This window comes from Paramormyrops kingsleyae, chromosome 11 (assembly GCF_048594095.1).
Source record: "Paramormyrops kingsleyae isolate MSU_618 chromosome 11, PKINGS_0.4, whole genome shotgun sequence".
Taxonomy (NCBI): domain Eukaryota; kingdom Metazoa; phylum Chordata; class Actinopteri; order Osteoglossiformes; family Mormyridae; genus Paramormyrops; species Paramormyrops kingsleyae.
The window spans coordinates 23,636,228-23,662,361 of record NC_132807.1 but is presented as its reverse complement, the minus strand read 5'-3'; the positions used below and the strand labels follow the sequence as shown (position 1 = coordinate 23,662,361).

Here is a 26,134-nt window from a genome sequence, read left to right as displayed (position 1 = left end):
GAGAATATCATATTTATGCTGTGTCATTGCAATGTGACTGCAAAATATCAGAATGTTAAAATTACGAACTACTCATCTCGAAGCTCCATGCGTACTTATTAATTGAACATGCGCAGTAGTAGAACGGATAGTATCGCTTTGTAGGCTTTAGCAAGATACACTGGTAAGATTTTCAGAAAGTCAATAGAGCGTACTTAATTCTGATATAAAAAATATGTGACAGTTTTGTTTATTTTATTCCCGTATATTTTTCGAGCCTCTGCACCACGATTTGCAGGGTTAATTCTGTGTTTTACTTTAACTGATATTACTGTCGTATCATCTCGCATATTGTAGGAATGAACTATGTCTTTGTAAAATTATGCCATCGTATACTTTCCCCGTGATGAAAAAGCTTTCTAATCATTGAATGCAGACTTGCAGACCCAACAACTGGGTTTTTAGGCCTGACATTTGTCTACACTATAATTAGATGTCTAGGGTGTTTTCTAAAATGCAAATTTAAGCACAGTAAATTGCAGATTTTCCGGCATTAAAGTACTACTTTTGAAAAGATCAGCAGAACGTTCACCCCCATCCAATTCACTTTTTTAGAAGCTCAATTATGTATTCACTTTAAATTAACTTAATTCCCGAACTTTATAGCTTTATCCACAGCCTTATACCAAAATGTTTTGAATCATGGATGCATTCGCTAAAAATAAAATTACCTGCAGGCATATTTTCACTCTATCCGGTACGAATTTACGGTTTGTGAAGCTAACCACTTAGGTCAAGTTTACTATAACTTCTGAAGGCGCACATTAACTCATTAATGCAGTGATGATATTATTAAACTTAACTCGTTTGTATGAAAGGTGCTGTATATGTAAGGATGGTTATATACGTTTTTATTAACTTTTGTTTGATATTTCACATCTAACCGCCATTTTCACATTGCACGAATGTGTATGTACACAGCTTGTACATGTTTCAGTCAACACAAATGTTTAACATAACATATGTTACATCTATCACATTAATTTTACTGTTACGAAAGATATCAGTAACCTTATTCATTCTTATACACAATCTCAGTCACGTTATCTTCTTAGAGTTTTGCTCTTTTAGTATTACAATAAGGGGGGGGGGTAACTTCTCTGGGGCCCTATGTTGACATGGGTATAGGGCCCCAGCGGACAGATCAGGGTTGGGCCGGGAATGCTGTCCATAAATTTGTGTGGAAGGGAGTACCGAGCCGGCAAAAATTGACATATTACATTATAATAGATTATAATAATTTAACCAAAATTATTATATAAGTGGTTTGTACTGAACATTTGATCAATGTGTTTTGTTGCAAAAATGTCGGAGTGCGGTGCCCGGAGTGGTTAACCCCCTCTCTTCCAAATTCCATCCCGGATTACAATAATATTATAGTATAGCCTGTCTGCATGGTCATGCATGCGCCTAATAACTTTTTTCCCCGTTTTCTTTACTAGTGCCTTTTAAGTACAGGATTTTAGATTACACTATGATTGAAGTGAGGGAAAGTATAAACGCTGGGGAAATCGGTTGCAAAAGGATCATTAGAAGTCTGCAGATTTCTTTGGGGTCCATTTGGGACAGGTTCATTAGAGCTAACAACGTACAAAAATTCATATTTCAGTGTTGTTCATGGGCGGGGGGGTATTGCATTAATGGTGTACAAAGCCTTTGAGTTTTCCTGTTTGGGAAGCGGTTGAGTGTACGACTGACCGACGTATGAATAATCTGTCAGTTTTACTGCAACCACGCACATTCAAAATTGTCTGAATTTAGTTAATTGATGGTGTGTATGATCTCTTTGTGGACATCCAATCGCCTAAAGACGAAAGAGGCATCAGCACGACTATATCTACATATCATTGGCATCTCTACGTTTTCAAAGTTTTGAAAACTGGAAGGCTTTCTCATATCATTCATACTGCATAAAAATAGTTATTAAGCATACAGAGGAGGTAAATTATGCATGCAGAATATTGCACATAACGGTTCAGGGGTAAAAAAAATTGTATTTATGTGAAATAAATTTTGTTTAAGTTTTATATCAAATTCTTGCATTCTCAATCACGTTGTGTGCAAAGAACAATAGAATACAAAAAAAGAAACAAAAAACAAGAATTCATTAGCTGCTCCTCAGATATTACGAAACAGGACTCAGCAAAACAAAGTATCTTGAGTTGCAAAGGTACTATTTTAAGTCCTCGAAGGGTTAATTTTACTAATTGGATCAATGTATAGTGTGCAGAACCACAGCATCAGCTTACAACGTTAAAGACCTGTCCAGGAGCAACAAGGGTTGCCTGTTAAAGTGCCTGCGGGAAAATATATTTTTTTGATAGTTTAATTTGATTTATTATTTATTATTATTTGACGTTCAAGAAAGTTGTATTCCAACCAGTTTTGAAAACCAGGAAACAGTTACGTTTCTTAGTAATGTCTAGGAAGTGTTTGTTCGCACAAACGACAACGGCATACTAAACAGTGGTGATTGCACCGTTTTCCCTGTGGAATACGGCTGTTTAGAACTCGGAATGAAATAAGATTAAATATACAAATATTTTTTAAAAAACGTGGCATATATTGACTGGTGGGATAAAAGAGACGTTCCGGACACTTTCTTTCTGCTGCTATCGTGTGAAAAAGTAATTTCTGGCGAATTCGGGAACTTCAGCAGGTAAGTGAGCAGACGCAGGCAAGCGCCGCTACAACTTAGTGCAAGCGCTACATTTGTAATCGATTAAAACGTGTTTGTTATAAATGGATAATTGGGTATTAAGTGTCACAACCCATAAAACAACATGCACGTTGTTAAGTAATGTGAGTATACAATATCCTTCACACTGGCGCAGGACTGTCGCTTTTCTTTGTTTCACCGTCTCTATGCTGTCTATTAATGCTTTATACTCTCTATATACATGTCAGCTATGTTCCCTATCGACGCTTGAAACAAAGGTGTCACTTTGAATTAAAGGATTTTATTTTTTTATCTTCTGTTACTCTACCGCAGGAGTTTTGGTAAACAAGCAGGCGGCGTATATAAATTGAATTTAAAATATTTGTTCCCGAATTTTAATTACTCTTGTATGATAGGATGTAATTAGTTTAATTAGTTAACCTGCATCAGCGTTATCCTTACATTTTTTTCGGATAGGGTACGGACATCAGTAATAATTTAAATGAGCATTTATTTATTTATTCCACACAGTCTTAAGGGTTGGATATAGGTTTATGGAAGGGACGCGTAACTTTATAGGGCACGTTTTTTCGGCATCGAGAACGGTCTAAAATTAAAATTGGCAAGTTACCTTTCGAGTGTTTAAGAGACAAGCTGACATCTGTCCGACTTTCGTCAGCAAGGTAGCGCAAATGTCCTGTATGAACAAAATGAACGAGCCTGGAAATTCCCTTTAAATATCATCGGTAGTTTTTTAATATCGTGTAATCTGCTTGTTGGGATATTCGTTTTATTACTCGTTGATAAACTAGGAAAAGTAATCCTGCTGAGATTTAGCGGAGTATTAATGTGCGATAAGTAAACACACAGGTCTATGGATGTAACGTTTGTAGCAGTTGAACATTAACCTGAATAGTCACGTGGACCCGAACGGTAACGCCGTAGGCCTACAAACGGCACAGAATTACGCGGATGACAGCAGTTTTAAACTCTAATAATATTAATTCTAAATTAGAGGCAACTGGAAAAAAAAAACTTTTGATGGTTAAAGGAGGGAAATAGATCTACTGTCAGTCACCATCAGATTTGACCCACTTGTTGATTTGTGTCTTTGGGTCAAACTAGATATGAATTGGCAGCCCACAATAATCTCACCCACTGTGGGTTTAAGGACTCTTTTTTTTTTTAAAATCTGTCTACCTAGCTAGCTGAGAACAAGTGTACGCTTTCGCAACAAAGTGGCATAAAATGCTTAATATAGTGCGCTTAAATTACCGAAGGTATTTCCTTTTTAATACTTATGTGAGTGAAGGACGTTCGGTGCATAGAACGGAGGCCTCGTGCTTAGTTTATGCTTTGGCGCATGCGCTGCGCTGCTGCTCCCGGCATTGCATCAGTGTTCTATTTGACTTCACCTGCTTATGTCAGTAACCTGAACGCGGTGCATTTCATTTCGTGGAAGTAAGGAGACAGACTAAATTACAATATCCGGTAAACTAAGCAAAGAAAAAGCTGTTAAAAAAGCAGAAAACAGCAGAAAAACTACCATGACACCTATAGAAGGAAAAGGAGACTTTAGGGGTCTGAGGATAACTGGCTGTCTGGTGTTGTCTGGCATCCTGTCCCATTAAAAGGTGGAAATTGATTGTAGTTGTAACAGTTAAACGAAACAATGGGCTTCTGTTTGGCCCTATATTATGGCAACAAGTGATGCTCAACAGATGAGCCTGTTGCTCGTTTATGGTGTGAGTCAAGGTCTGCTCTTCCTCTTGCAGGTCATGCCTGGATGACCTTTGCCCCAAGTATAAAGGTCAACCAGGGTAATGGGAGAGAAGACAAAAAAAATATGCACTAAGTTGTAAATGATGTATGGGAATGCATGAGTATGACGATATATTCATTAGATGAAGTTGCTTCATTTTCATGCTCTGTGTCTGTTGCCAAATTTCCACTGACCTTCATGATTTGGGGAGTAAAAAGATCAAATCACCTGGCAAATGAATAAAAATTAAATGTACAATAAAATTAACAAAAGTTAAAATAAAACAAGCACAATAGTCTTCCTCTGGCGGGAGCTTCTGTAGTGTGAGAGCTCTATAGCTGAAAGCTTTACTACCCAAGCGTCTTGTATTCTAGGAATTACTTGCATCCTAGCATCTGAGAATGCGTACCTCATTGCACACATTAATCAGTTAGATTATAAGCAGGGATCTGACCTTTCCATACCTTAAATGAGGTAATGTTTAGTTAAGTTAATTAAAAATCTCTCCTGAACTTAATGTGAATCCACTGAGGAAGCAATGGCACTGGTATAATGTGTCCTCAGGTAGGACAAGGTTCCTGTGAAGAAATGCATTTGTAATGGATCCCTTCGTAATCCAGTTCTCTTGTTCTTGCATTAGAACATTAAAAATGTTACAGTATCACAAGGCCACGGAATCATTTTCAAAATGCAGGTATTGCTATGTCCGCTTCCTGCTTAAGTGCTGTGCCTGTTTTAACAGTCTCATCTACCTTTTGTGTAAAGAGAGATTTTCTTTTATATATTTCTGTTGAAGAGGGTTTTATTTATCCTGGGGGAAATTCTTTTGTATATTGCAGCAAGGTATACAAAGTGCAGACAAACAAACATATAGTGCAAAATAAAACAAAGTGCAAAGACAGTAAACATAGTACTGACAAGTAAACAATGCAAACTAAACAAATACACAGTACAGAAACAGAACATCCTGAAAAAGAATATTAAGGAAATTATTTTTTTATTCGTATTTAACAGAAGGTATGTGTGGAATTCAAATATGCTGATCTAATCTTGTGCTTAGCTACACTATTAGAAAAAAAGTTCAAATTTGTACCTTTTGAGGGTACAATTACTTGTCACTGGGACTGTACCCTCAAGGGTCTGCCATTTGAACTCTTAGCTGTAGGTAAATGTACCTTTGAAGGTACAGAAATGGACTATGAGGAACGTTTTTGTCCCATTGGGGGTACAGTAATGTTGCTTGTACCTTGCGGTACAAAACTGTACCAGGGATATACCCTTTTTCCAGACAGTATACTTTCTACCTGTACATAAACAAATGTAACCAATTCATTAAATTTAAGCTGTTATATTTTTAACATACTTTAGAGAGAGTACTGGTCTTCACAGAAAGCTTATTGTCCTCGCCCAATTGGAACACATTTTGTTTCCTGTTTCACAAGCAGCTTTTGTATTGATGCAATACATCTTAAGTTTGTTTGCTTTGTAATTTGATCCCTTTGTAAAGTCTCCTTAAATAAAATCATAAGGTTTGCCATCAGCCTTTGTCACACACTCAAAGCAATGTAATCTGCCTTTCTCAAATCATAATGACTATCCCGAATGTTTTCTTTTAAAGTCACATTCTAATTTGAAATGAAGAACAGCCTACTATTTAACTATTTGCAGTTAAAAGTAAAGCTAATTAGTGTAAAATCATCTGGGGAATGTAGCTATGTCCCTAAGATGTGGTTAAATCTCTGTTTATTATTTTGAGATTAAATATGTGTTTAGTATTTTTGACAGTTCTTGTATATTCTCTTCTAAGTGCCTCAGAAATAATGATGATGATGATACAGTAAGTAACCCAAGTGGCAAATAGCACTGTAATGCAACACTTACAACTTCATGAGGATCAGCCCCATTGTCACCCCACATCAAAATAATACAAAACGAAATATGGATTATTTTCTAAGCAGAACCATAGAAGAGACACGGTGCAGTGCAGCCACCCCCATAAATATAACTGGCCCTTGATGGCCAACCCAGTCAGATTTTATTGCAGGCACCACTGTAACAGAGGAATGATTCAGGTGCCTCTGTGCATTGTAAAGACCATTGTATGCAATGTTTATGCTTGTTGATATGTTCAGCAGTGTGCAAACGGCGCTAAAATATAATGCTGGTGATTTATGTTCACTTTTAAGGTATATTTACTGAAATTTAGTCTCCTGGTGTCCTGTCAAGGGTGTTCTCTGCCTTGTGTTTTATGGAGAAAGTTTCAAGATCACCATAGCTATGCTGGATAAGGGGTTATGGGAAGTGGATGAGTGAATTGGGAGAAATAACTCTTTGAATTTTCAGCAGTTTAGCATGTACTTTGTTAATTCCTCAGTGAAGAGCGCATATTGAAGACGGTCCCTTGTCTGTCACTTGTAACTCCAGAGAGTCCCACTTACTATATATTCAAGGGCTGGGGTTTGAGATGAACATCTGCCTCTAGGTCTGTGGTTCCCAGCAGGTCTTTGATATTAAAGCAGGATTTTCCGTTCTACTCTCTGTCATCCAAGTTCTCTGGCTACATTTGGCTGCATTCATGTTTGGACTATGGTTTATCTAAATTAAACCTCAGAACTTCCTTAATGGAACTTATTCAGCAGAAAATTATATGTGTTTCTTTGTTATTGCACAAAAAATATTGCTATGTAGATATTCAACTTGATTTTGGAATGAGTTAATGAGCTGGAAGATGAGACTGAAGAAACATTGTGTACTTTTTTGCTACACTTTTGGAAGAAAGACTGAGTTGAACAAAGCATCCCTTTGTATCGCCAATGACCCAGAGATTTCAGATACGCAGGACAGAACAGTAGCTCTATTTACACACTGAGGTGGCAGCATCATGGACACTTCACTACAAAACCGGTGTGGGGGCGACATAGGTCCTTGGTGTCCCACTACAGACCATGAATGTGGTCCATATTTTTCAGTTTACATTTGTGTTGTGACTCTAACTTGTATATGAGAACTATAGAGGGAGATTACTTTCTTTTGTATAAATTGGAGTTTTTGCTTCTTTTCCGGCCCTAGATATCTTAATCACAATACCATGATATACACCTACCGTCAGAAATTCTCCTAAACTGCATGTCTCTGATCAATGGGATGAGAGAGTTTGAAGATATTGCATCTGGAACAAGGAAAACATGCAACCTCCACATGAACAACACTTGTGATATATAACATAAGATACAGCCTGTAGTCTTTCTGGCTGTTACAGTGTTTTATTAGTTATATCAGTATATGTAAATGTAGTACCGAATGAATTTATACTATACTATACTATACTATACTGTATGATTCATCAGGTATTCTGTTATTTTACCTTCATTTTCTGTTCAGTACTTTTAAAATGTAAAATTTTTATTATTATTATTATTTTTTTTACCTTTTTTGGAAAATTTTCTGCTCAATATATGTGCAAGATAAATGGCATAGATTGCTTTGTAATTTATGAAAACATATTTGGTGTCATTAATATCCTGTTCTGTAGCCAGCAGTGAGTATGATACATGAATGACATGGTAAGGTATATAAAAAAAAAAAACCCTGTTTCACATATGGTGAACATAGAGAGGTTATTGATGTCAGAGCAACTGCCATTATCACCTATCTGAGATTGTCAGTCCCCTTAAGGACAGATTTAACTTCCAGGGGGTATTGGGGGGCTCCCTTGGGACTCCCTTCCTGTTTGGGAGAGAACAGTGTTGATCTCCTCTAATATTAAATGCAGATTTGTAATTTTTCTAATAGAAATGATTTAGAATAAAAGAACAATCGGTCTATTCAAAATCTGCTATTGTATCTTCCTTTTGTCCTGTATATTTTTGAAGGATCCTGGCTGCTCACATTTTGAATCTGTTATGCCCTATTATGTTTCATCTTTTTTTTGCTATGGTGACTTATGCTTTATGAGTTGAGGCACCAGTGAGGTTTTCGTCCCATTCTTCCTGTGCCTCGGTTTTAGCGCACTTTTATTTCTGAGGAGCAGTCACTCTCACCTAAGCAGGACTGCTCTCAGGAGGCTCTGGCATAGTTTCACCAGCAGCCTTCTGATGGGCTTCCCAACGCTTCTGCATGTGGTATTTCAGCTTTCAGCTCAAAATCTCCCACCTCTTAGCTGTTGTGGGTACATTAACCTGGAGTCTGTGCCATGCTCTGATCTCAAGGGGGAACTGGACTGCTGGTCTGTTTCTTCTGTTTATTGTGTTCCTGCTTTCTCCATCTGAACCAGGGAAACACAGCAACAATCCCAGGAGTCTCAGGAGGAAGCTTAACAATTTCTTTACTTTGGCTTGGGTAAGTTTTATTTTTTTAACCCTAAGTTGCCTGAATTATGAAATTAAGCTAAATAACTTGTTCTGTTCTCAGTGCTGCTACAGCCAACCATCCAGTTGTTTGCACGTTTGGCTGAGAAAATTGATGTCTAAGTGTTTTTGGGTCTATTTTTGATTTTCATCTTGTATAAGTATCTGCTGGCTTCCTTACTGGAAATATTTGGTTTTATGTCCTTTGCCAAAGGTTATAGTAACTGCAAAAAAAATCACATGGTATAAGTAGCTGTCATTAGTTTTGCTGTCAACTATTATATTGTCTTCTGTATTCTGGACACTTAAACATCATTTTGTTCAAAATTAAGTAGCTGTTACATAAATTTCATTTTTCAGCATCAGAGAACATGGATGCCATTTCTGTCAGTGTCCCCTTTAAGCATTACTGGAGCTTTATTCTAGCCAAAGTGAAACTTAAAAGTTAAATCATAGGTTTAATTTTTAATCGCTTGTTTTAAGGGAAATAATTTTTTCAAGGACATTGCAAAAATAAGGAGATATGAAAGCTATGTACCACATCCATTCTCGGATTAAAATGAATTTGCATACCACTGCATTCTCAGGGGGGGGGGGGGTCTGCAGTGCCCATTAGAAGATACAGCAAGTGGTTGTCAGCCACTTAAGGTTAATAGCAGCTTCGCATATGGACAACAGCAATTTACTGTTATGTGTCAGGTGAAGGAAAACTGCTGAGGCAGTGATGGGAAGGACGGGAGGCAGCATTATGTCAGACAGCTAAATGCTTCGCAGTGATGCAGATTTGGTCCTTATTATAGTCATGAGAAGGGGCACCACTAGAAATGTTGAGCCATATGTAAACATATTATATTAGGTCTGCAACCCAGACAAATCCCCTGCCCCCCCCCCTCCTTTATGGCACTACTCATGCGTCTATGAGGCTTGTTTAGAGTAGAAATACTGAGTTCCTTGGGATTCTGTGGTGTTTGTCATGTATCCTATAGCAAATATAGACTGGTTCCCCCTCTTAAAGCATAGTCTGTCCAATATGCTAATTAAACCGGGAATTAAGATTTTATTTTGCCCATTGCATAACAATTGCACAATATATATACTTTCTGTCAGTGTTTGGGGCACATAATCAGAATGAACTCCTAAGTTTCACATTAAAAATCCCATTCCCTGTTTGGCTGTGCTGCACCTAGGTTCATTATGCTGTTGGCCATCTGCTCTGTCAAACATAAGGACAGATCACAGTAGTGTGGACTGAAAGCAGGGACCTATTTTTACCTTTGACACTGAATTTTCCTGTTGGGGAAACATAAAATGTCGTTTGCTCATTCCCTGCTCCAAACCTGTCCATTCCACTGTATGGTTAACTGAAAATGTTCACTCCTTAATTAGCAATACCTTCTCAAGTGAACCTCTTTTAAATCCACCCCTTTCACCACGACTGTGGGAAATGCCTCTCTCACCACCACACTTTCCAGCCATCCAGCTGCAACCTCCTGTTTGTTTCTGGAAAGAACTCTCTGCTTGAGGCCTGCAGTGTGGCTCATACAATGGAGAAGGTTGTTTATAGGATAGTATCAAGGGATTTTAATGTGCTAATGTCACACAAGGATACATCATGAGGGAGACGGAATTAAAGCTCTCACAGTAATATCCTGCAGACACACTGGATTTTGATAAGTAATGTCTTAAAGTGCTTACTTAGTATTCTTGGTTCTAAAAACAATCCAGGTGTTGCTGAATGGTCCCATTTCATTTATTTATTTATGGGGGGAGGAGGGGGGAATAGTTTTTATTAAATTAAACAATTGAGTGATACTGAAACAAAGGTTGATGAAAAATGCATTAGCATCAGCCATAACAGCAGCAGAAATTACCCTCAAATATTCACAACTTTGTAGTGCGTTTTGTATTTAATCAGTAAAGACAGAATCAAGAAGTCCTTCCTTGTACTGTTTTGTAGTGTAAAATAAATAAAATGACTAACAGCCACTAAGCTTTTAAGGTTCTAAATGTAAACGGCAAAACACATCTGGTTTTTCAGTGCATATTTCTCAAGTCACAAACCAATAGCACAAAGAAAGTATTTATCCAACAGCGTTTATGAATAACAGACACGACTACATTCTAAACCTGTGTGAAGTTGTTACATGGAGAATTTTTAGAAGAAGAAAACAGAAAAAGGTAGCTGAGGCCAGAACTAACCATCTTAGTGGTGGAGTACTGACATTAATACTGTCAGTAGTTTTATAAATTTGAGATTCCTGGTAGAGGCCTGTCTTGATGATTCTTCCTGCCCCTGCTGGTGTTAGGTAAACTATATGCTAAGGGTGTGCGATTTGATGACGTTAGATCATGAGTGATTAAAATGTTTCCATGTTCTGCCTTTACAGAAAGGTCGTTAGAATGTGCACCGTTGCAGGCTACTATCAGTGGTAGTTCTATGGCTCATACACACATCTAAAGCTGTTTTGTCAGCCAGATCCGTTTCAACACACCAATAAACCAGTAATAGCAAGCAGTAGGCAGTGCCTTGGATTTCTTCCTCTATCCATTTCATGCCCTCATCCCAACATGCAATGCGCAACATGCAGCACAATTCCCTATTTGGTAATGTAATGGCATGGACGATATCGAGGAGCTGGTCCCTAAAAAGAATTTGATATCAGTAATATGGAACTTGTCTAGATTTTCCGAAACCGACACGGCACAAACAAGTTATTTGCCAAATTTGCTACATAAAGTTTGCACATCTGATGGCAACACAATGAACCGTTTCAACCACCTCAAAACAGTATGCTGGTATGTTTTTATTTTTGGTTTTATTATCATATAGCGCTGTATGTTTTAAAGTAAGAGAACTATTTTCATTTACAGTAACTTGCAAAATACAAATGCTCCCTGGGTTACGATGGTCCGTATTATGGTATTCCAATTCCACTCTTTTTAATTTTCAGTATATTATTCAATTAATTTCTTGGGATATTCAACACTTTTTTATAAAATAGGCTTTGTGATAATGATTTTGCCCAACTGTAGGCTAATGTAAGTAAGTGTTCTAAGCATGTTTAAGGTAGGCTAGGCTAGGCTGTGATGTTTGTTAGGTTAGGTGTACTGTATTAACATTTTTGCCTTATGGTATTTTCGTCTTATGATAGGTTTATCGGAACGTGACCCCCATCGTAACCCGTGGAGGGTCTGTAGTCTCATAAACCGACATGAAAAGGAATCGATCCTGTCTGAAGACAAAACCGCGATATGTTATGTCTATCCCATATCGCCCAAGCCTGCTATACGCATTACGTTTGACTGTGTCATTGACCATGTCGACGTCTGCTTGGGTTTAACAGAAATCCACCAAAATTCCGTGCTGCAAGGGCAGGCCCGCCATGTCTTCCAGCGAAGACCTGAGAGACATGGGGAGCTATGACAGTTTCTGGGAGGTAAGGAGCCACATGCTTGTCTGTGCAGGTTCGATGGCCAGCGTGGCAGTGTACTTGCATGGTCCAGCGTGGCAGTGTACTCGCATGGTCCAGCGTGGCAGTGTACTCGCATGGTGGCTGCCTTGGCCAGAATAATAATTTGCAAAGCAAGAGCGGCTGTAGTTCCCAGATGCAGGCCAGCCATTGGGTACTTTTCTTGTAGCTTTTAGCCTCCCCTATCCAGCAACCAGAATCCAGTAGCCGGGGATGCTAATCAATGCTTCCTTGTAATGGTTTGAGCACAAGGTGGCCGTCTCCCCTTCCTTGCACTTTCAAGAATGCTTTTGACAGGACTGTTTTGTTTTTTTAACTTGCAGAGCTGGAATGCCTTTGGTGTACTGTGACATTACTGACATCCTTTATATTAATCAACATTACTGACCTATTTTGTTGCCTCAAATAGACAGTATATAGAATTTCAGTGTAGACTGGGGCTTGGTGCAAAGGCAATTTCAGAAAGACAATATCTAATATACAGATAGATAGAGATGCACCTAACTGGTATGCAAGTATGCATTCACCTTTAAAAGCGATATGTGTGGCAGTCGATTGTTGGAACAGCGCAAATGCATATGTGCTATGACACAGCTATGACAAGAAATCACCATGCATTTTAACCTTTATACTGCAAATGGAAGTATGAATTAGCATATAAAGGTTAAAATGCACAATAATTTCTTGTCATAGCACAAATGCACATAAAACAAGTACACATTTGTGCTGTTACAACAATCGATTGCCGCATGTATCACTTTTAAAGGTGAATGCGTACTGGCATACCAGTTGTGCATCCCTGTATATAGACACATAATGCTGTGCAAAATTCTGAGGTAACGCTTCTTAAACAATCAACATGTTGTTGTAAAACTATTATATTATGACTTTCAGTGTGTCAGCTAAGTCATTTCAAAACTTCAATAAAGTTGCCGTAGTATTTGCAGCAATCATCCAATATACCCATGTAATTTTTGAATATTTGGAAAATCAATATGTCGTCAAATTAATTAATTGATTGGTTGATGAAATACTTAATAAATCAAATAATTAATTAATTTAGCTGGCCTTGAAATTTAACACACGGAATGGCTGCGGTCCCACTAAGCAGAGGTTTGGAAACAAAAACGGAGTTTATCTAGCTGTCCAACAAGATGTCAGTAACTTACTGGGAAACCGAAGAAATGTTCAGGAAAATGTTTTTCTTTTCACTGCTCATTTGCATATGTTCTAATGTTAAATTGTGTTTCTTTTTCTGAGGTAATATACACTTACTACCCAGATAAATAGCCTTAAACATTTTCTTTGACCGCATAAGATTTGCACAGTGTTGAATATTTATTTGCTATGTAAATCAATGTTAATATTGTCATATTCATCACATCATATGTTCTGTTCCTCACTAAACCAATTCCACCACAGCCAGGGAACTATAAGCGTACAGTGAAACGAATAGACGACGGCCACAAGCTGTGCAATGAGCTGGTCAGCTGCTTCCAGGAACGGGCCAGGATTGAGAAGAGTTATGCCCAGCAGCTGACGGACTGGGCTAAGAAATGGAGGAGCGTAGTTGAGAAAGGTGAGGAATGACTGGTTTCCAGAAGCAGTAATTCCAGGTCTGAGATTATTTACACTCTAATGAATCTGCAAATAGTGGTAGAAACTTCTCAGGAGATAAAACAAGAAACAACGTTTTTTTTTTCTTTTACATTTTACCAATGATAACATCATCTTATCTGCATACCATACAACAAGATTAATAGAGTTCCACTGCAATGGTATTATTTAAAAATGCATGTATATCTTTTTGAAACACATTCTAAATGAAGAATCAGTGTGATACTGTTAATAATATAAAGCTAGAAACAATAGTGGTCACTGCATTTCATTTTCCATACCCTCCAATAGTGGTCACTGCATTTCATTTTCCATACCCTCCAATAGTGGTCACTGCATTTCATTTTCCATACCCTCCAATCCAATACAGGTTAGCAGTGAAATTGCAGCCTTTAAACACAAGTTGACCCATTTTTAGTTGAAACTTGAATGGGTGTAATGTTCTGACAAGTTACTGTTCCACAGCTGCCCTTCATGTGCATGCCAAGATCTTAGATCTGATACGGACCAGTAGGCAGAGGAACGAGACCAGGCGGCCAGAAACATTAACATTTTTGGCAGGTTAAACATTTGAGAATGTTATGGATGATTTTGAGTAGCCCGATGGTGCAAGCAGGCCGGCCAGCTAAGAGGGAGTTAATATGCATGTGTCTGGTGTAGCTGTGGTGTAGCTGTGGTGTAGCTGTTTTAGACACTAGCCATTCATCTACGTGGAGGCATCGATAGCAAGGAATCAATGCAGGAGGAAACCTTTAAGTGTATAATTTGAGTAATTTTGACATGAGTTTAAGTGAATGTTATAGTAAAATAATAGAAGAACCCAGCACTGGTTACTGTCGGATGCCTGGAGAGACTTTCTAAGCTCATGTTGGGTTATTTGTTCTGCTTGAAAAGGAATGATTTACCGAACATGACAACAAGGATGTTTGAGAGAAATGAAAAGTTCTCTATCTTTTATATATTGTTACAATGTAGACCTTGAGTAAAGGTTTGAAAAGGTTTGGCATATTGACATCTGCTTGTTGTAGGCATTTGGATGGTCTGATGTGTGAAGTGACATTGGTGTGCTCTTTGAAGGTCCCCAGTATGGCACTCTAGAGAAGGCCTGGCACGCCTTCATGAATGCGGCTGACCAGCTGAGCGAGATGCACCTTGAGCTCAAGGAGCATCTAATGGTGGAAGACAGCGAGAAGGTGAGGAACTGGCAGAAGGACGCATTCCACAAGCAGATGATTGGCGGCTTCAAGGAGACGAAGGAGGCTGAAGAGGGCTTCCGGAAGGCGCAGAAACCATGGGTCAGGAAATTCAAGGAGGTGAGACCTCTGGACAACTATGAAATATTATATTATACTATATTTTGGTGCTTTGATTCTGTTGGGGCTGATCCATGATCGTATCATTTGAAACTCCTTCATGTTGTCTCCCTTACTAATGTGTCCTCTGCGCAAGGTGGAGGCATCCAAGAAGGGCTATCACCAAACACGGAAGGAGGAACGTACCGCTGTGAGTCGGGAGACCCACGCCAAGGCCGACCCCTCCAAGTCTCAAGAAGAAGTCCGCAAGCTGCAGGACCGGGTGGAGAAATGCAACCAGGAAGCTGAGAAAGTGAGTTGGACATCAGCAGCTCCAAGCCATGGAGCAGTGATTTCAGCTTAAGAAGATAATGTAAATCCTTCAAGTCTGAAATAATTTTTAAAAATCACTCTCCACAAGCTTTAAAAACATAATCCTCAAACCCCTTCAGTTTCTAACACTGACTCATGAACCAATATGGCATATATTTTAGTAAAAAAAAAAAAAAAGAAAGTTAAAGGGTTTTATTTTATCTCGCTATTCTAAAAATAGTTTTGTACTGAATATTCTGATTCATGCACACTGCTGGGTGGTGCTCAGTCAACAATGTTTAATCCTTTACTTGGTTCACTTATCAGCCTAGTTATCTTTGAGCACTGGCATTCCTGCAAATAATTCTAATAAGATAAGGAGACGTGCGCAGTCATACTTCACTACGTATCACCCTCATTTCAGCTTTTCAAGGTCCATTAGGAACTCATTTAAGCACCGTGAAAATAAAGCCCCAAGTAGTTTGCTTGTTGCTGTGACTGCATGGGGAAGTCAGGCCCAATATATCTGGCTTCTACATCTCTGCCACCAGTTGCGGTTCGTATCCTGCCAGTGAGGCGGCTCATGTTACCAGTGTGGACGCCATGTTTGGGATTTTAGGCTTGATTCCCAGCTGTGTCCTGGAGGCCCTACCAGAAATACTATACCAATGTCAAATAAAATAAACGGCAAGTCTCCCTAAGGGGGTTTTGGCATTTAAAAATTGAATACACGTTACTGAAAACATTTTAGTTATAAAGAAGCTCGTCCAGTAGTCCTGCTGCATTATTTTTATTCTGCAAACATTTTCTTTTATTCTGAACAAAAATCAATGCTATAAAATAAATGTTCATCCAGTATAAATGTACAAATTCAGTCATGTTTGAATTCCTGTCATTCTTTACAGCTAACCACTAATACATACCTAATAAGTAATGCATAATTAAGTGCAATAATTCATAGATAATGCTGGGACGGAATAGTGAAACAGCTTCTCAGCCTACCTGAGTACAGCCTCAGTGAACTTCCTGGAGTGTTCAGTGTTGGACCAGGTCGCTGTGCTCCACAGGCCAAAGACCGCTACGAGAAGGCCTTGGATGAGCTGAGCCGCTACAACCCTCGCTACATGGAGGACATGGAGCAGGTGTTCGAAACCACACAGGAGGCCGAGCAGAAGAGGCTGTGCTTCTTTAAGGACGTCCTGCTGGACATCCACAAGCACCTGGACCTCTCCAGCGTTGATAGGTACAGGATTCTGACTCCTTTGTGGGGAAAATGATAAAAACGTACGTGTGTATATTTCCTGCATGCTGATGTGACCCTGTACTCCAGCTAGTTTTTCCACCTGCTTTTGAAGCGGATCTGTACTTCTGTCATTTTTTGGTTAAGTTAGATAATATTGTACATGCCACTCTTACTGGGTAAGACCTTATTAACACTTTCTAAAGCCTTAACGCACATCTTGGATTTTACAGGAGCTCCTTTAAAAATATTTATACGTCGGCCACATATTGCCTGTAGTGCACATTCCATCATCCCAGATATTATCAAGCATCTTGTATTTTATCTAGCATCTGTCCTAATTTTACCTTCATCAACATCGAACAAAATCCTCTCTTACTGAGTATGGTCACATATCTGTAGCGATAAATACCTCTATAGCCATAATTATTGTTAAAGCCCTGCCTGAATTTTCTGGCAAAAGCGCCTTAGAAAAGGCAAATACACTAATTGGGGATTCGGAGCATCCTGTCCTTAGCTGTGTTTGTTTAAAGTGGCTGTACTGAAGCTGACCTGAAATGTGCACAAGCATGAGAACAGGCAACATGTGATCCTGGAATGGGCCCCTCTTCTAGCTTCCGGTCCCTTCACCGAGACCTGGGCCAGGCAATAGTCGCAGCCAATGACACGGAGGACCTGAGATGGTGGAGGAATACACACGGACCGGGAATGAGCATGAACTGGCCGCAGTTCGAGGTGAATAGCGTGTAACGTTCTTTGCATAAATAAGGCTGTGTGCAACGTACGGAGAAAGGTTAAGCAGAATTGCAGTACACTTTTCAGTCAGTTATTATTATACGTGTTATGTACCGTATTAATGTATGTAAATATATATTTTTATTATATACAGTGTTACGTGCCGTAAGTTTTGGTTACGTGCCGTAAGGGATATGTGCCGTAAGTTTCGGGTACGTGCCGTAAGTGTTACGTGCCGTAAGTTTAGGAGGATGCCTGCAGGTCCTCCGGACGTCCTGCCCACTCGCCGATTGGTCGCCCGCCCCCTCGACACCGCCCTCAGGACCTGACCCCGCCTCCCTTGCCCTCGGAGCCGTTTCCGGTTCACCGGCTGAAGAGTTCGCCGCTTCGTCCCTTCGTTGCCCGCTACTTGCTTCTCGCCTGCTAGCTCGCTCTCTGTTCGCTTTTGCTTTGTTTGATTGATCGTGTATGACTGTTTTGCCCTTGACTTCCGATTCTCGCCTCGCCCTTATTTGTACTTTCGCCTTTGTTTCTGATTGCTTGATTGGTTTTGGACTTTCGCCTGTGTTTCGACTTCGCCTCTCGGTTTTCCCTTTTGATACCTTTGCCTCGGCTTGGTGTTTCGTGTTTCACTAGGTGTGTAGGGAGTGTCTGCCTTTTTTGGTTTATTCGTTAACGTGGGGATTATTGTTTGTTTGGTCAGGGAGATAGATTTAGGCATTGTTGTTTCGTTTCACCATTTTCTTTGTGTTCACTTAGGTAGCTCAGCTTGGGTTACTCGGTAGATGTGTTTTTGTTTGTTTCTTTGGCCTTTGTCACTCCTGACGTTCGTTACACCTAGTGTTTGTATTGTGTTTGTGAAAAACTATAAAAAAAACTATAAAAAAAGACTCCCTCTGTGTCCCGTGTTCCCTTCTCCTAGCCCTAGTTGTCCTGTCCTCCCCAATCCCTCCTTCCCTTTCACTTTGTTGCGGTCCAACCCTAGACTGGATCGTAACAAAATTGGGGGCTCGTCCTTTCCTTCTTTCCCTTTCGTGCTTGTCTGGCGGATTTTTTTTGTGTGGGGGGTGTTGTGGTGATTGCAGTAATCGTGATGGCCCAATTCGACCTTGTTGCGTTCACCCTTTACCCCACACTCGAACAATTTGATGTGTGCCGCAAGGATGATCTGCTACAGATAGCAGACTTCTTTAACATTTTGGTTCCCGCTGAGGCTTCCAAGCGGGTTGTTAAGCAAATTCTGCTCGATGAATTGGTTCAGCAAGGTATACTGCCTGAGTTGGGTGGATCCCCTAGTGTTGCTGCCACCCCGGTTCGGATGTCTGCTGTAGCGGAGGCCAGCAGCGACGATCCAGGGAGTGGACACCGCATGGATCTTGGGGATCCCCGCTCAACCAGGGAGGACCTACTGCTGACGATTAAGTTACGGGAGCTCGAGCTTGAGATTAAGAGACAGGAGTACCAGGCTCAGCTACTCCGTGTCCGGGCTATGGAGATGGAGGCTGAGAAGGAGCTGGAGTTACGTCGGATGAGCATGGGCGACCAAAAACCAATGCCTCTTCCGCGTAAGGTACCCACACCAGGTACACCTCCACCCGCAGCTCGCTCCGCCCGAGACCAGGCTGACGCCCAAGACGCTCCTAGACCCCGTCCCCGGTCTCCCTTGAGCTCGCCTGTCTCCCCGGAAATTGGTAGATCGAGCTTTGATGTGAGCCGACACATCGGTCTTGTTCCTGTGTTTCGGGAAAATGAGGTAGACGCCTACTTTTCCATTTTTGAGCGCATTGCTATGACATTGAACTGGCCCAAACACCTTTGGTCACTGTTACTGCAATGTAAGCTTGTGGGTAAGGCACAGGAAGTTTGTTCGGCTCTTGCGTTAGAGCAGAGCCTGGATTACGACATTGTGAAGGCTACTGTGCTTCGCGCTTATGAGTTAGTGCCGGAAGCTTATCGGCAGAACTTTCGAAATCTTCCCAAATCCGCCAGCCAAACATACGTGGAGTTCGCACGCGAGAAAGCCGTCTTGTTTGATAAGTGGTGCGGCGCTAGTGGTGTGTTTACCTTCGACCAGCTTAAGGAACTGGTCCTGTTAGAAGAATTTAAGAACTGTGTTCCTGATCGAGTGGTAGTGTACCTGAATGAGCAAAAGGTCACTTCGCTAACTGAAGCTGCCACCCTCGCTGACGAGTTCGTTTTGACCCACAAAACTGTGTTTACTCCGATTCCTTTGCCACGTAAAACTCGTCCAGTCGTATCCTCCCCCTCGTCAGCATCGTCTCCACCACCCGTGGAGAAACGCGAGTGTTTCTATTGCCACGAAGTGGGCCATATTATATCTGTTTGTCCTGTGTTAAAGCGCAAGGAAGCTCGTTCAGCAGCTAGGAAAGTAAATGTTGCTGCCTGCCCCGACAGTTCTTCGTCCTCCTCCTCTCGCGTTGATGCTGCTTTCGAACCATTTGTATTTACTGGTTCGGTTTCGCTCAGTGAGATGGATGCTCGGCACCCTGTGACCATCCTGCGGGATACGGGAGCCGCTCAGTCCTTCTTGGTGGAAGGGGTTATTCCCCTGTCTGTCAATACGTACTGTGGTACGGATGTGTTAGTGCAGGGAATTGATTTGTGTGTGGCTGGAGTTCCCCTGCACACCGTTTATTTGTGTACTCCCAATTTCTCGGGATACGTGCGAGTAGCTGTCCAGCCCCAGTTACCTGTCCCAGGCATTACGTTTATTCTTGGGAATGACATAGCGGGGAAGAGAATCGTTCCTCTACCCGAAGTCGTTCTGGACCCTGTGCTGTGTGAAAATGATGTAGCGGTGGAACACCCGACGGTGTTTCCTGCGTGTGTGCTTACTCGTGCACAGCGGCGCCAGCTTGCCGACATTGACCTCGAGGACACGTTCATGTCTGTGCCGTTGCTGGATAAACCTTCGAAGGTTGAGTCTGTGACCCCGGATCCTCATAACTCTGTTACCTCCCCTGAAGTTCCGTTCTGTTTGTTTTCTTATGTTTATTTTGTGGTTTTTGTTGTTTTTTGTTTGGGATCTGTGTATTTTGGTGACCCGTGTGGGTTCACTCTTGTGTGGGGGGGTGTTACGTGCCGTAAGTTTTGGTTACGTGCCGTAAGGGATATGTGCCGTAAGTTTCGGGTACGTGCCGTAAGTGTTACGTGCCGTAAGTTTAGGAGGATGCCTGCAGGTCCTCCGGACGTCCTGCCCACTCGCCGATTGGTCGCCCGCCCCCTCGACACCGCCCTCAGGACCTGACCCCGCCTCCCTTGCCCTCGGAGCCGTTTCCGGTTCACCGGCTGAAGAGTTCGCCGCTTCGTCCCTTCGTTGCCCGCTACTTGCTTCTCGCCTGCTAGCTCGCTCTCTGTTCGCTTTTGCTTTGTTTGATTGATCGTGTATGACTGTTTTGCCCTTGACTTCCGATTCTCGCCTCGCCCTTATTTGTACTTTCGCCTTTGTTTCTGATTGCTTGATTGGTTTTGGACTTTCGCCTGTGTTTCGACTTCGCCTCTCGGTTTTCCCTTTTGATACCTTTGCCTCGGCTTGGTGTTTCGTGTTTCACTAGGTGTGTAGGGAGTGTCTGCCTTTTTTGGTTTATTCGTTAACGTGGGGATTATTGTTTGTTTGGTCAGGGAGATAGATTTAGGCATTGTTGTTTCGTTTCACCATTTTCTTTGTGTTCACTTAGGTAGCTCAGCTTGGGTTACTCGGTAGATGTGTTTTTGTTTGTTTCTTTGGCCTTTGTCACTCCTGACGTTCGTTACACCTAGTGTTTGTATTGTGTTTGTGAAAAACTATAAAAAAAACTATAAAAAAAGACTCCCTCTGTGTCCCGTGTTCCCTTCTCCTAGCCCTAGTTGTCCTGTCCTCCCCAATCCCTCCTTCCCTTTCACTTTGTTGCGGTCCAACCCTAGACTGGATCGTAACAACAGAACATTTTTATGTACAGAAAATTTAAATTCTATAGAATTATCAACAAATTTGGAGGTTTTCCTTATTGGACTGTATACAGTTGGCCTTGTCTGTGTAACTGAAGACCACCTTATTTTCACTGCTGGCGGCTGGCTTTCGGAATCCAAGCATCGCCCAGAGTCTGCCTCCCAAAGTGGAACCAGAAACCGGCCTGTGGGCTAAGACTGCCTGTAGACCACAAGCAGCCAAGGAAGGCCGTCCACATGCCACTGCCTGTTTGTCATTCAGCTTTCTTTGGCCATCTCTGTAGTCACAGTGCTGTAGTGTCTATATTTGTGTCAAATATTACTTACAATATCCCGGTTATTTTGAGAGCACCGTAGCAAGTTTTAAGTGAATCATTTATATGGCTCATTTTAGACAGCTAAAATCATAATGCAACAAACTCTTCAGGATAATTTTTGATTATATATTCGGGGTACAGTTGCACCATCTACTCTTCACTGGTTTAACATTGTCGAACAGTCCCAGCTCATGAAGAAGATAACGTCAAGTCATCGGCCTGTGTGATTTAACTGGATGTACCCCCCAGGAATGGTCACCGGAGACCAGCCAGGCAATCAGCAGAAAGGAGAGGAACAGCCAAGCTGCAGACACGGTCACCCTGACCAATGTGGTTTCAGCAGAGGAGGAGACGCTCCACACCCCCCCGCAGAGCACCAGGTAACTGCACACCACACCCTCATTCTGTAAACACGCGGTCATTCCTCACTCAGGTTTCTTTGGGGAAAATTCTGATAGGTGATCTCCACCATTGGGCCTCCAGTAAGCTGGCCTGTTGATCAGAGGGGGATGAATTATGACCTTTTCTGTTTTAATCAGGGCTGGTAAAGACTACTCCTCTGACTGGTCTGATGAGGAGAGCCCCCAGAAGTGCGTTGCGGCAAACGGGGTGAAGGATGAGGCTGAGAAGGTAGCAGGAGTGCAAGTGAAAGCATTGTACGATTACATGGGGCAGGAGGCTGATGAGCTGAGCTTTAAAGCAGGTATTAATGCCTACTAATGCTGATTAATGGCACCCAGACACAACACGCATGACGGCCACCTGTTCACCTGGTGTATTTCGACCGCAGATGACGTGCTGGCGACCAGAAGCAAAATCAAGGTTCATTGATTATAAATGCAGAAATGCTTCCGTCTGCATGCATTTATATAGTTATTAGAAGAGAATGACTAATTTTGCAATATTTTGGGATGAAATTATGCATCCAAATAAATTCCATTGTGTTCTTTAGTAACCCTTTACTTACATAATTGCTCATAACATTGACCTGCCAGTATGTTATAACAGGGCATGAAAGCTTATATCAGCTGCCATAGCCTGTCACAACATACAAATGACTATTCACTATGTCATGCATTAATATGAATGACATGACAGTGTGTATAATGTCTTTTATGCTTGTTAAGTGGTTCAAGAATATTTCTTGCTTGCTGTGAAGTACTTGGTTTCTGTTCTATTTGTCTTAATCCAAGATCAGTGATTAAGTGTGTATGCTTTAATCCATTTTAAATGTGGCGCGAAGTGTAACATTTTAAAATTCTTTTTCTTTGTCTCAGTGGATTTCTGTTATTAATCCAGAGGCCGACTGTTTTAATTTTGGTGTAGTATGTTTATGTATGATTTTTATCATAAAAAAGGAGGTAAGTTATGGAGATACCGTAGTTTATTCGTTTCAAAATTGTGAGTTTTGTGTTCTGTTGCAATGTTTAGATTGGATACCCCACGGATGTAATGGATTCATACCTAAGGTCTCACAACATTCTTTGCACTCCTCAGGAGATGAGCTTCTGAAGCTGGGGGAGGAGGACGAGCAGGGCTGGTGTAAAGGGCAGCTACAAAATGGACAAGTCGGCCTTTACCCTGCTAATTATGTCCAGGTCCTCGGGTCCTGACAAGACTCCTACAGCTTAAAATGTTGAGGTCATGTGACTCTGCCTAGCCAGCTGTGAGGCTGAGATACATCAGCTGGTGGTTGGAATATCCTTTAATGCAAAGTAGATGCAAAATTCTGGCTGGACGGTAATTTCTTCTTTATTCAAAGTAGAAAAAATATCAGCAAGGGTGGTATAAGTCTTCCAAAGGATTTAAGCCGTTCGGGTGATACCATAACTGTGGAGCGTGACACTGGCTTGTGTACGCGCATGGAGCACCCGGTGGATGTGACAGGGAAATTCTAAACTAGCAGTCAGGCGTGATATTGGCTTGATATTCTGCTATGACCTGGACACTAGCTTAGTCAATAGAACACTTATATAAAACTACGATTTGAAAAAGATTCTTTTGCTGTCTTATCTTTTGATTGCGTAACATTAGATATGCGTGCGCTTTATTTTTAATTGCTTGCTTCACCTCCTGTTTAACAGCGGTGATATGATTCATTTCAAGCAGAACCGGGCTGAAGTTTTGTTTACATGCTTATTAGAAGTATAAGTAGATTTTGGATGAAGAATTTGTAGTTTTTTTTTTCTTCCCAGTAATTCTGTTGCCAGTGGGCTAAGAGAGTTGATCAGTCAAAGTGAAACTAAGCTACGTGAGAATGATTTTAAGGCCGAGTGTGTCTTAGGCGATCTCTTTTACACATATCTTGTATGTGGCGCTGGGTGTGTCTCTCTCCAGCTGAGTTTTTTTTTTTTTTTTTTTGAAAACCGATTCATTTACAGAGTGATTAAAATAAATGACAGGAGGAAAAAAAACTTGGGGCTTGTTCAATAATTCTGCTGTGTTAGCGCTGCTGGATTGTGGGTAAAAAAAAGGTCTAGAGTAAAAATGCCTGGAATAAAGTCAGAGGAATGAGAAAACACAGCACTCGTGTAATCATTAGCCCAGTCTTGGTGTTAACTCTTCTGACTCTTTCTGTATATTTTAGATTGAGAATCACTACATACACCCAACAATACATCACCAGCCAATCCTTGGGTGTAGCAACTCCTTTCAAACAACAGTGCTGCTACAGTAACACACAGTATCACTATTTTCTTAGGAGATGTGGAGTTTTCCTGGTGTAAATACCAAAGCTAAAGGCCTAGAATATTTTCCTCAACATGCCACGATCACATTCAGCACCGAATAATACTCATATCTGCCTGCAGCATGTTGCTAAATACAACTAAACAAACCAATATTGGTGGGAAGCATCACTCCAAATTGCATATGTAGACAACTGCTTGCCCTTAAGAGTATAGGTCATTTAAAAAATTATATATGTGGCTTTTGCTATGTTTAAATTTAGTTGTGGGGGGGAGACTGAATTAGTTTGGTTATTTACTATACTTTCAGATCATTTAAGTTAATTTATTCTTTAAAAGACCGCACAATGTCACCCTGATCCCTCGTCTCTATATCACACTTTAAAGTACACTGCACACTAAGGTTTGTAAATATCTATGTATATATGCTTAAAGTTTCTTATTTTGAATATACAGGGTGGGCCAAAAGTAGATATACAGTTTTTATTTTACAGCACCGATTGGATCACTTTTAGTCTCTTAGGTGTTCAAAATGTCCTCCATCAACATTGTCCCCGTTAGCCTCAATGTCCTTCCTCTCTAAAACCTTCTCCTTTACAATGTCACATGGGTGTCATGCTGCCACATTGCGCAATCAAACACTGTGGATAGATGTTACCAGTACTGTAAAATAAGTGTATACCTACTTTTAAAAATAACTCTGTAAAATAAACTTTACTTTATAAAACAGAACCTTTACTTTGTAAAATAAAAACTATACTTACTTTTAGCCCACCCAGTATTTAATCTAATACTGCCTCCGATATAAAGTAGCTCAAACTATCTAGGAGTTGCTACTGTTTCTTTTTCTTGTAAAAATATTGTATACAGTACACAATGTATTGAAAGATTAACTAAAACTATGGCACTGGTTAAATGTGGATTTAATTATTATTAATTTAAGTAATACAGTGGTGCCTGCGGGTCAGGAATGCTGTGGTCTGCGAACAATTTGGTTCACGACCAAAAATTTAGTGACAAAAATGCATTGGTTCGCATGCAAAATTTGGTTGACAAACAGATTCCTTGACCAGATTCTTTTTTTTTTGTTTGTTTTTACTAGTGTAGCACCGGCGGAGCCCATGTCCCAGCATGCCCCAGCATGTCCCAGCATGCCCCACATGCAATTGTAAATAGAAGGACCACAACAGGCACCCAACGAGCACCGAACCCACATACACAGACGGGAAACAAGGTTGTAAGACACTGAACAGCAAGACGCACACAAGGTGGAAGATTTACACACGCTAAATACACGCAAGGATCGGACTGAGTACACACAAGACACGGGCAAACACACGTGTGACAATAGGGAAACGCAACTATTAACATTAACAACAATACAAAGGCTTTAATGACTTTAAAGAGCGTGATTTCCCCGGCATGCAAGTCTCCATGTCTCTCTCTGCTCCCGCGATGCCTCGGTCCGCCCGTCGCCACACTATATTGTGTTTTTCTTTAAAGCTTTTACTTTAAAAACCAAAAAAAATCATTATTTGACAGATTTGTGAACGAATTAATCGAATTTCAATGCTTTCTTATGGGAAAAATTGCTTCGGTGTGCGTACAAATAGGTTCACGACCACTTTCCTGGAACGGATTGTGTTCCCGATCCACAGGCACCACTGTATTATCAAATCAAGCACCATCCATACTGAGCAAGTGGATCAG

General features: G+C 40.8%; 1 protein-coding gene across 5 annotated transcripts; it reads left to right on the top strand.

Moving 5' to 3' along the window:
- Window positions 1–54: 54 nt before the first annotated feature.
- LOC111858224 (protein kinase C and casein kinase II substrate protein 3) lies at window positions 55–24,256 on the top strand. 5 transcript variants are annotated; one of them, XM_023839796.2, is made up of 11 exons: window positions 55–163; window positions 8,734–8,798; window positions 12,151–12,243; window positions 13,699–13,855; window positions 14,971–15,206; window positions 15,343–15,498; window positions 16,565–16,740; window positions 17,352–17,472; window positions 21,987–22,117; window positions 22,277–22,440; window positions 23,235–24,256. In XM_023839796.2, the coding sequence occupies exons 3-11, from the start codon at window positions 12,190–12,192 to the stop codon at window positions 23,348–23,350; spliced, it is 1,311 nt and encodes a 436-aa protein (XP_023695564.1). In that variant the 5' UTR covers window positions 55–163; window positions 8,734–8,798; window positions 12,151–12,189; the 3' UTR covers window positions 23,351–24,256. The 5 variants fall into 5 exon arrangements, 4 of the variants coding, with proteins under 4 accessions (XP_023695564.1, XP_023695563.1, XP_023695562.1 ...); XM_023839795.2 differs by lacking the exon at window positions 55–163 and adding an exon at window positions 2,277–2,698; XR_002841537.2 differs by lacking the exons at window positions 55–163; window positions 8,734–8,798 and adding an exon at window positions 11,431–11,602 and having other exon boundaries at window positions 22,277–22,559; window positions 23,235–23,362.
- The last annotated feature ends 1,878 nt before the right edge of the window (window positions 24,257–26,134 follow it).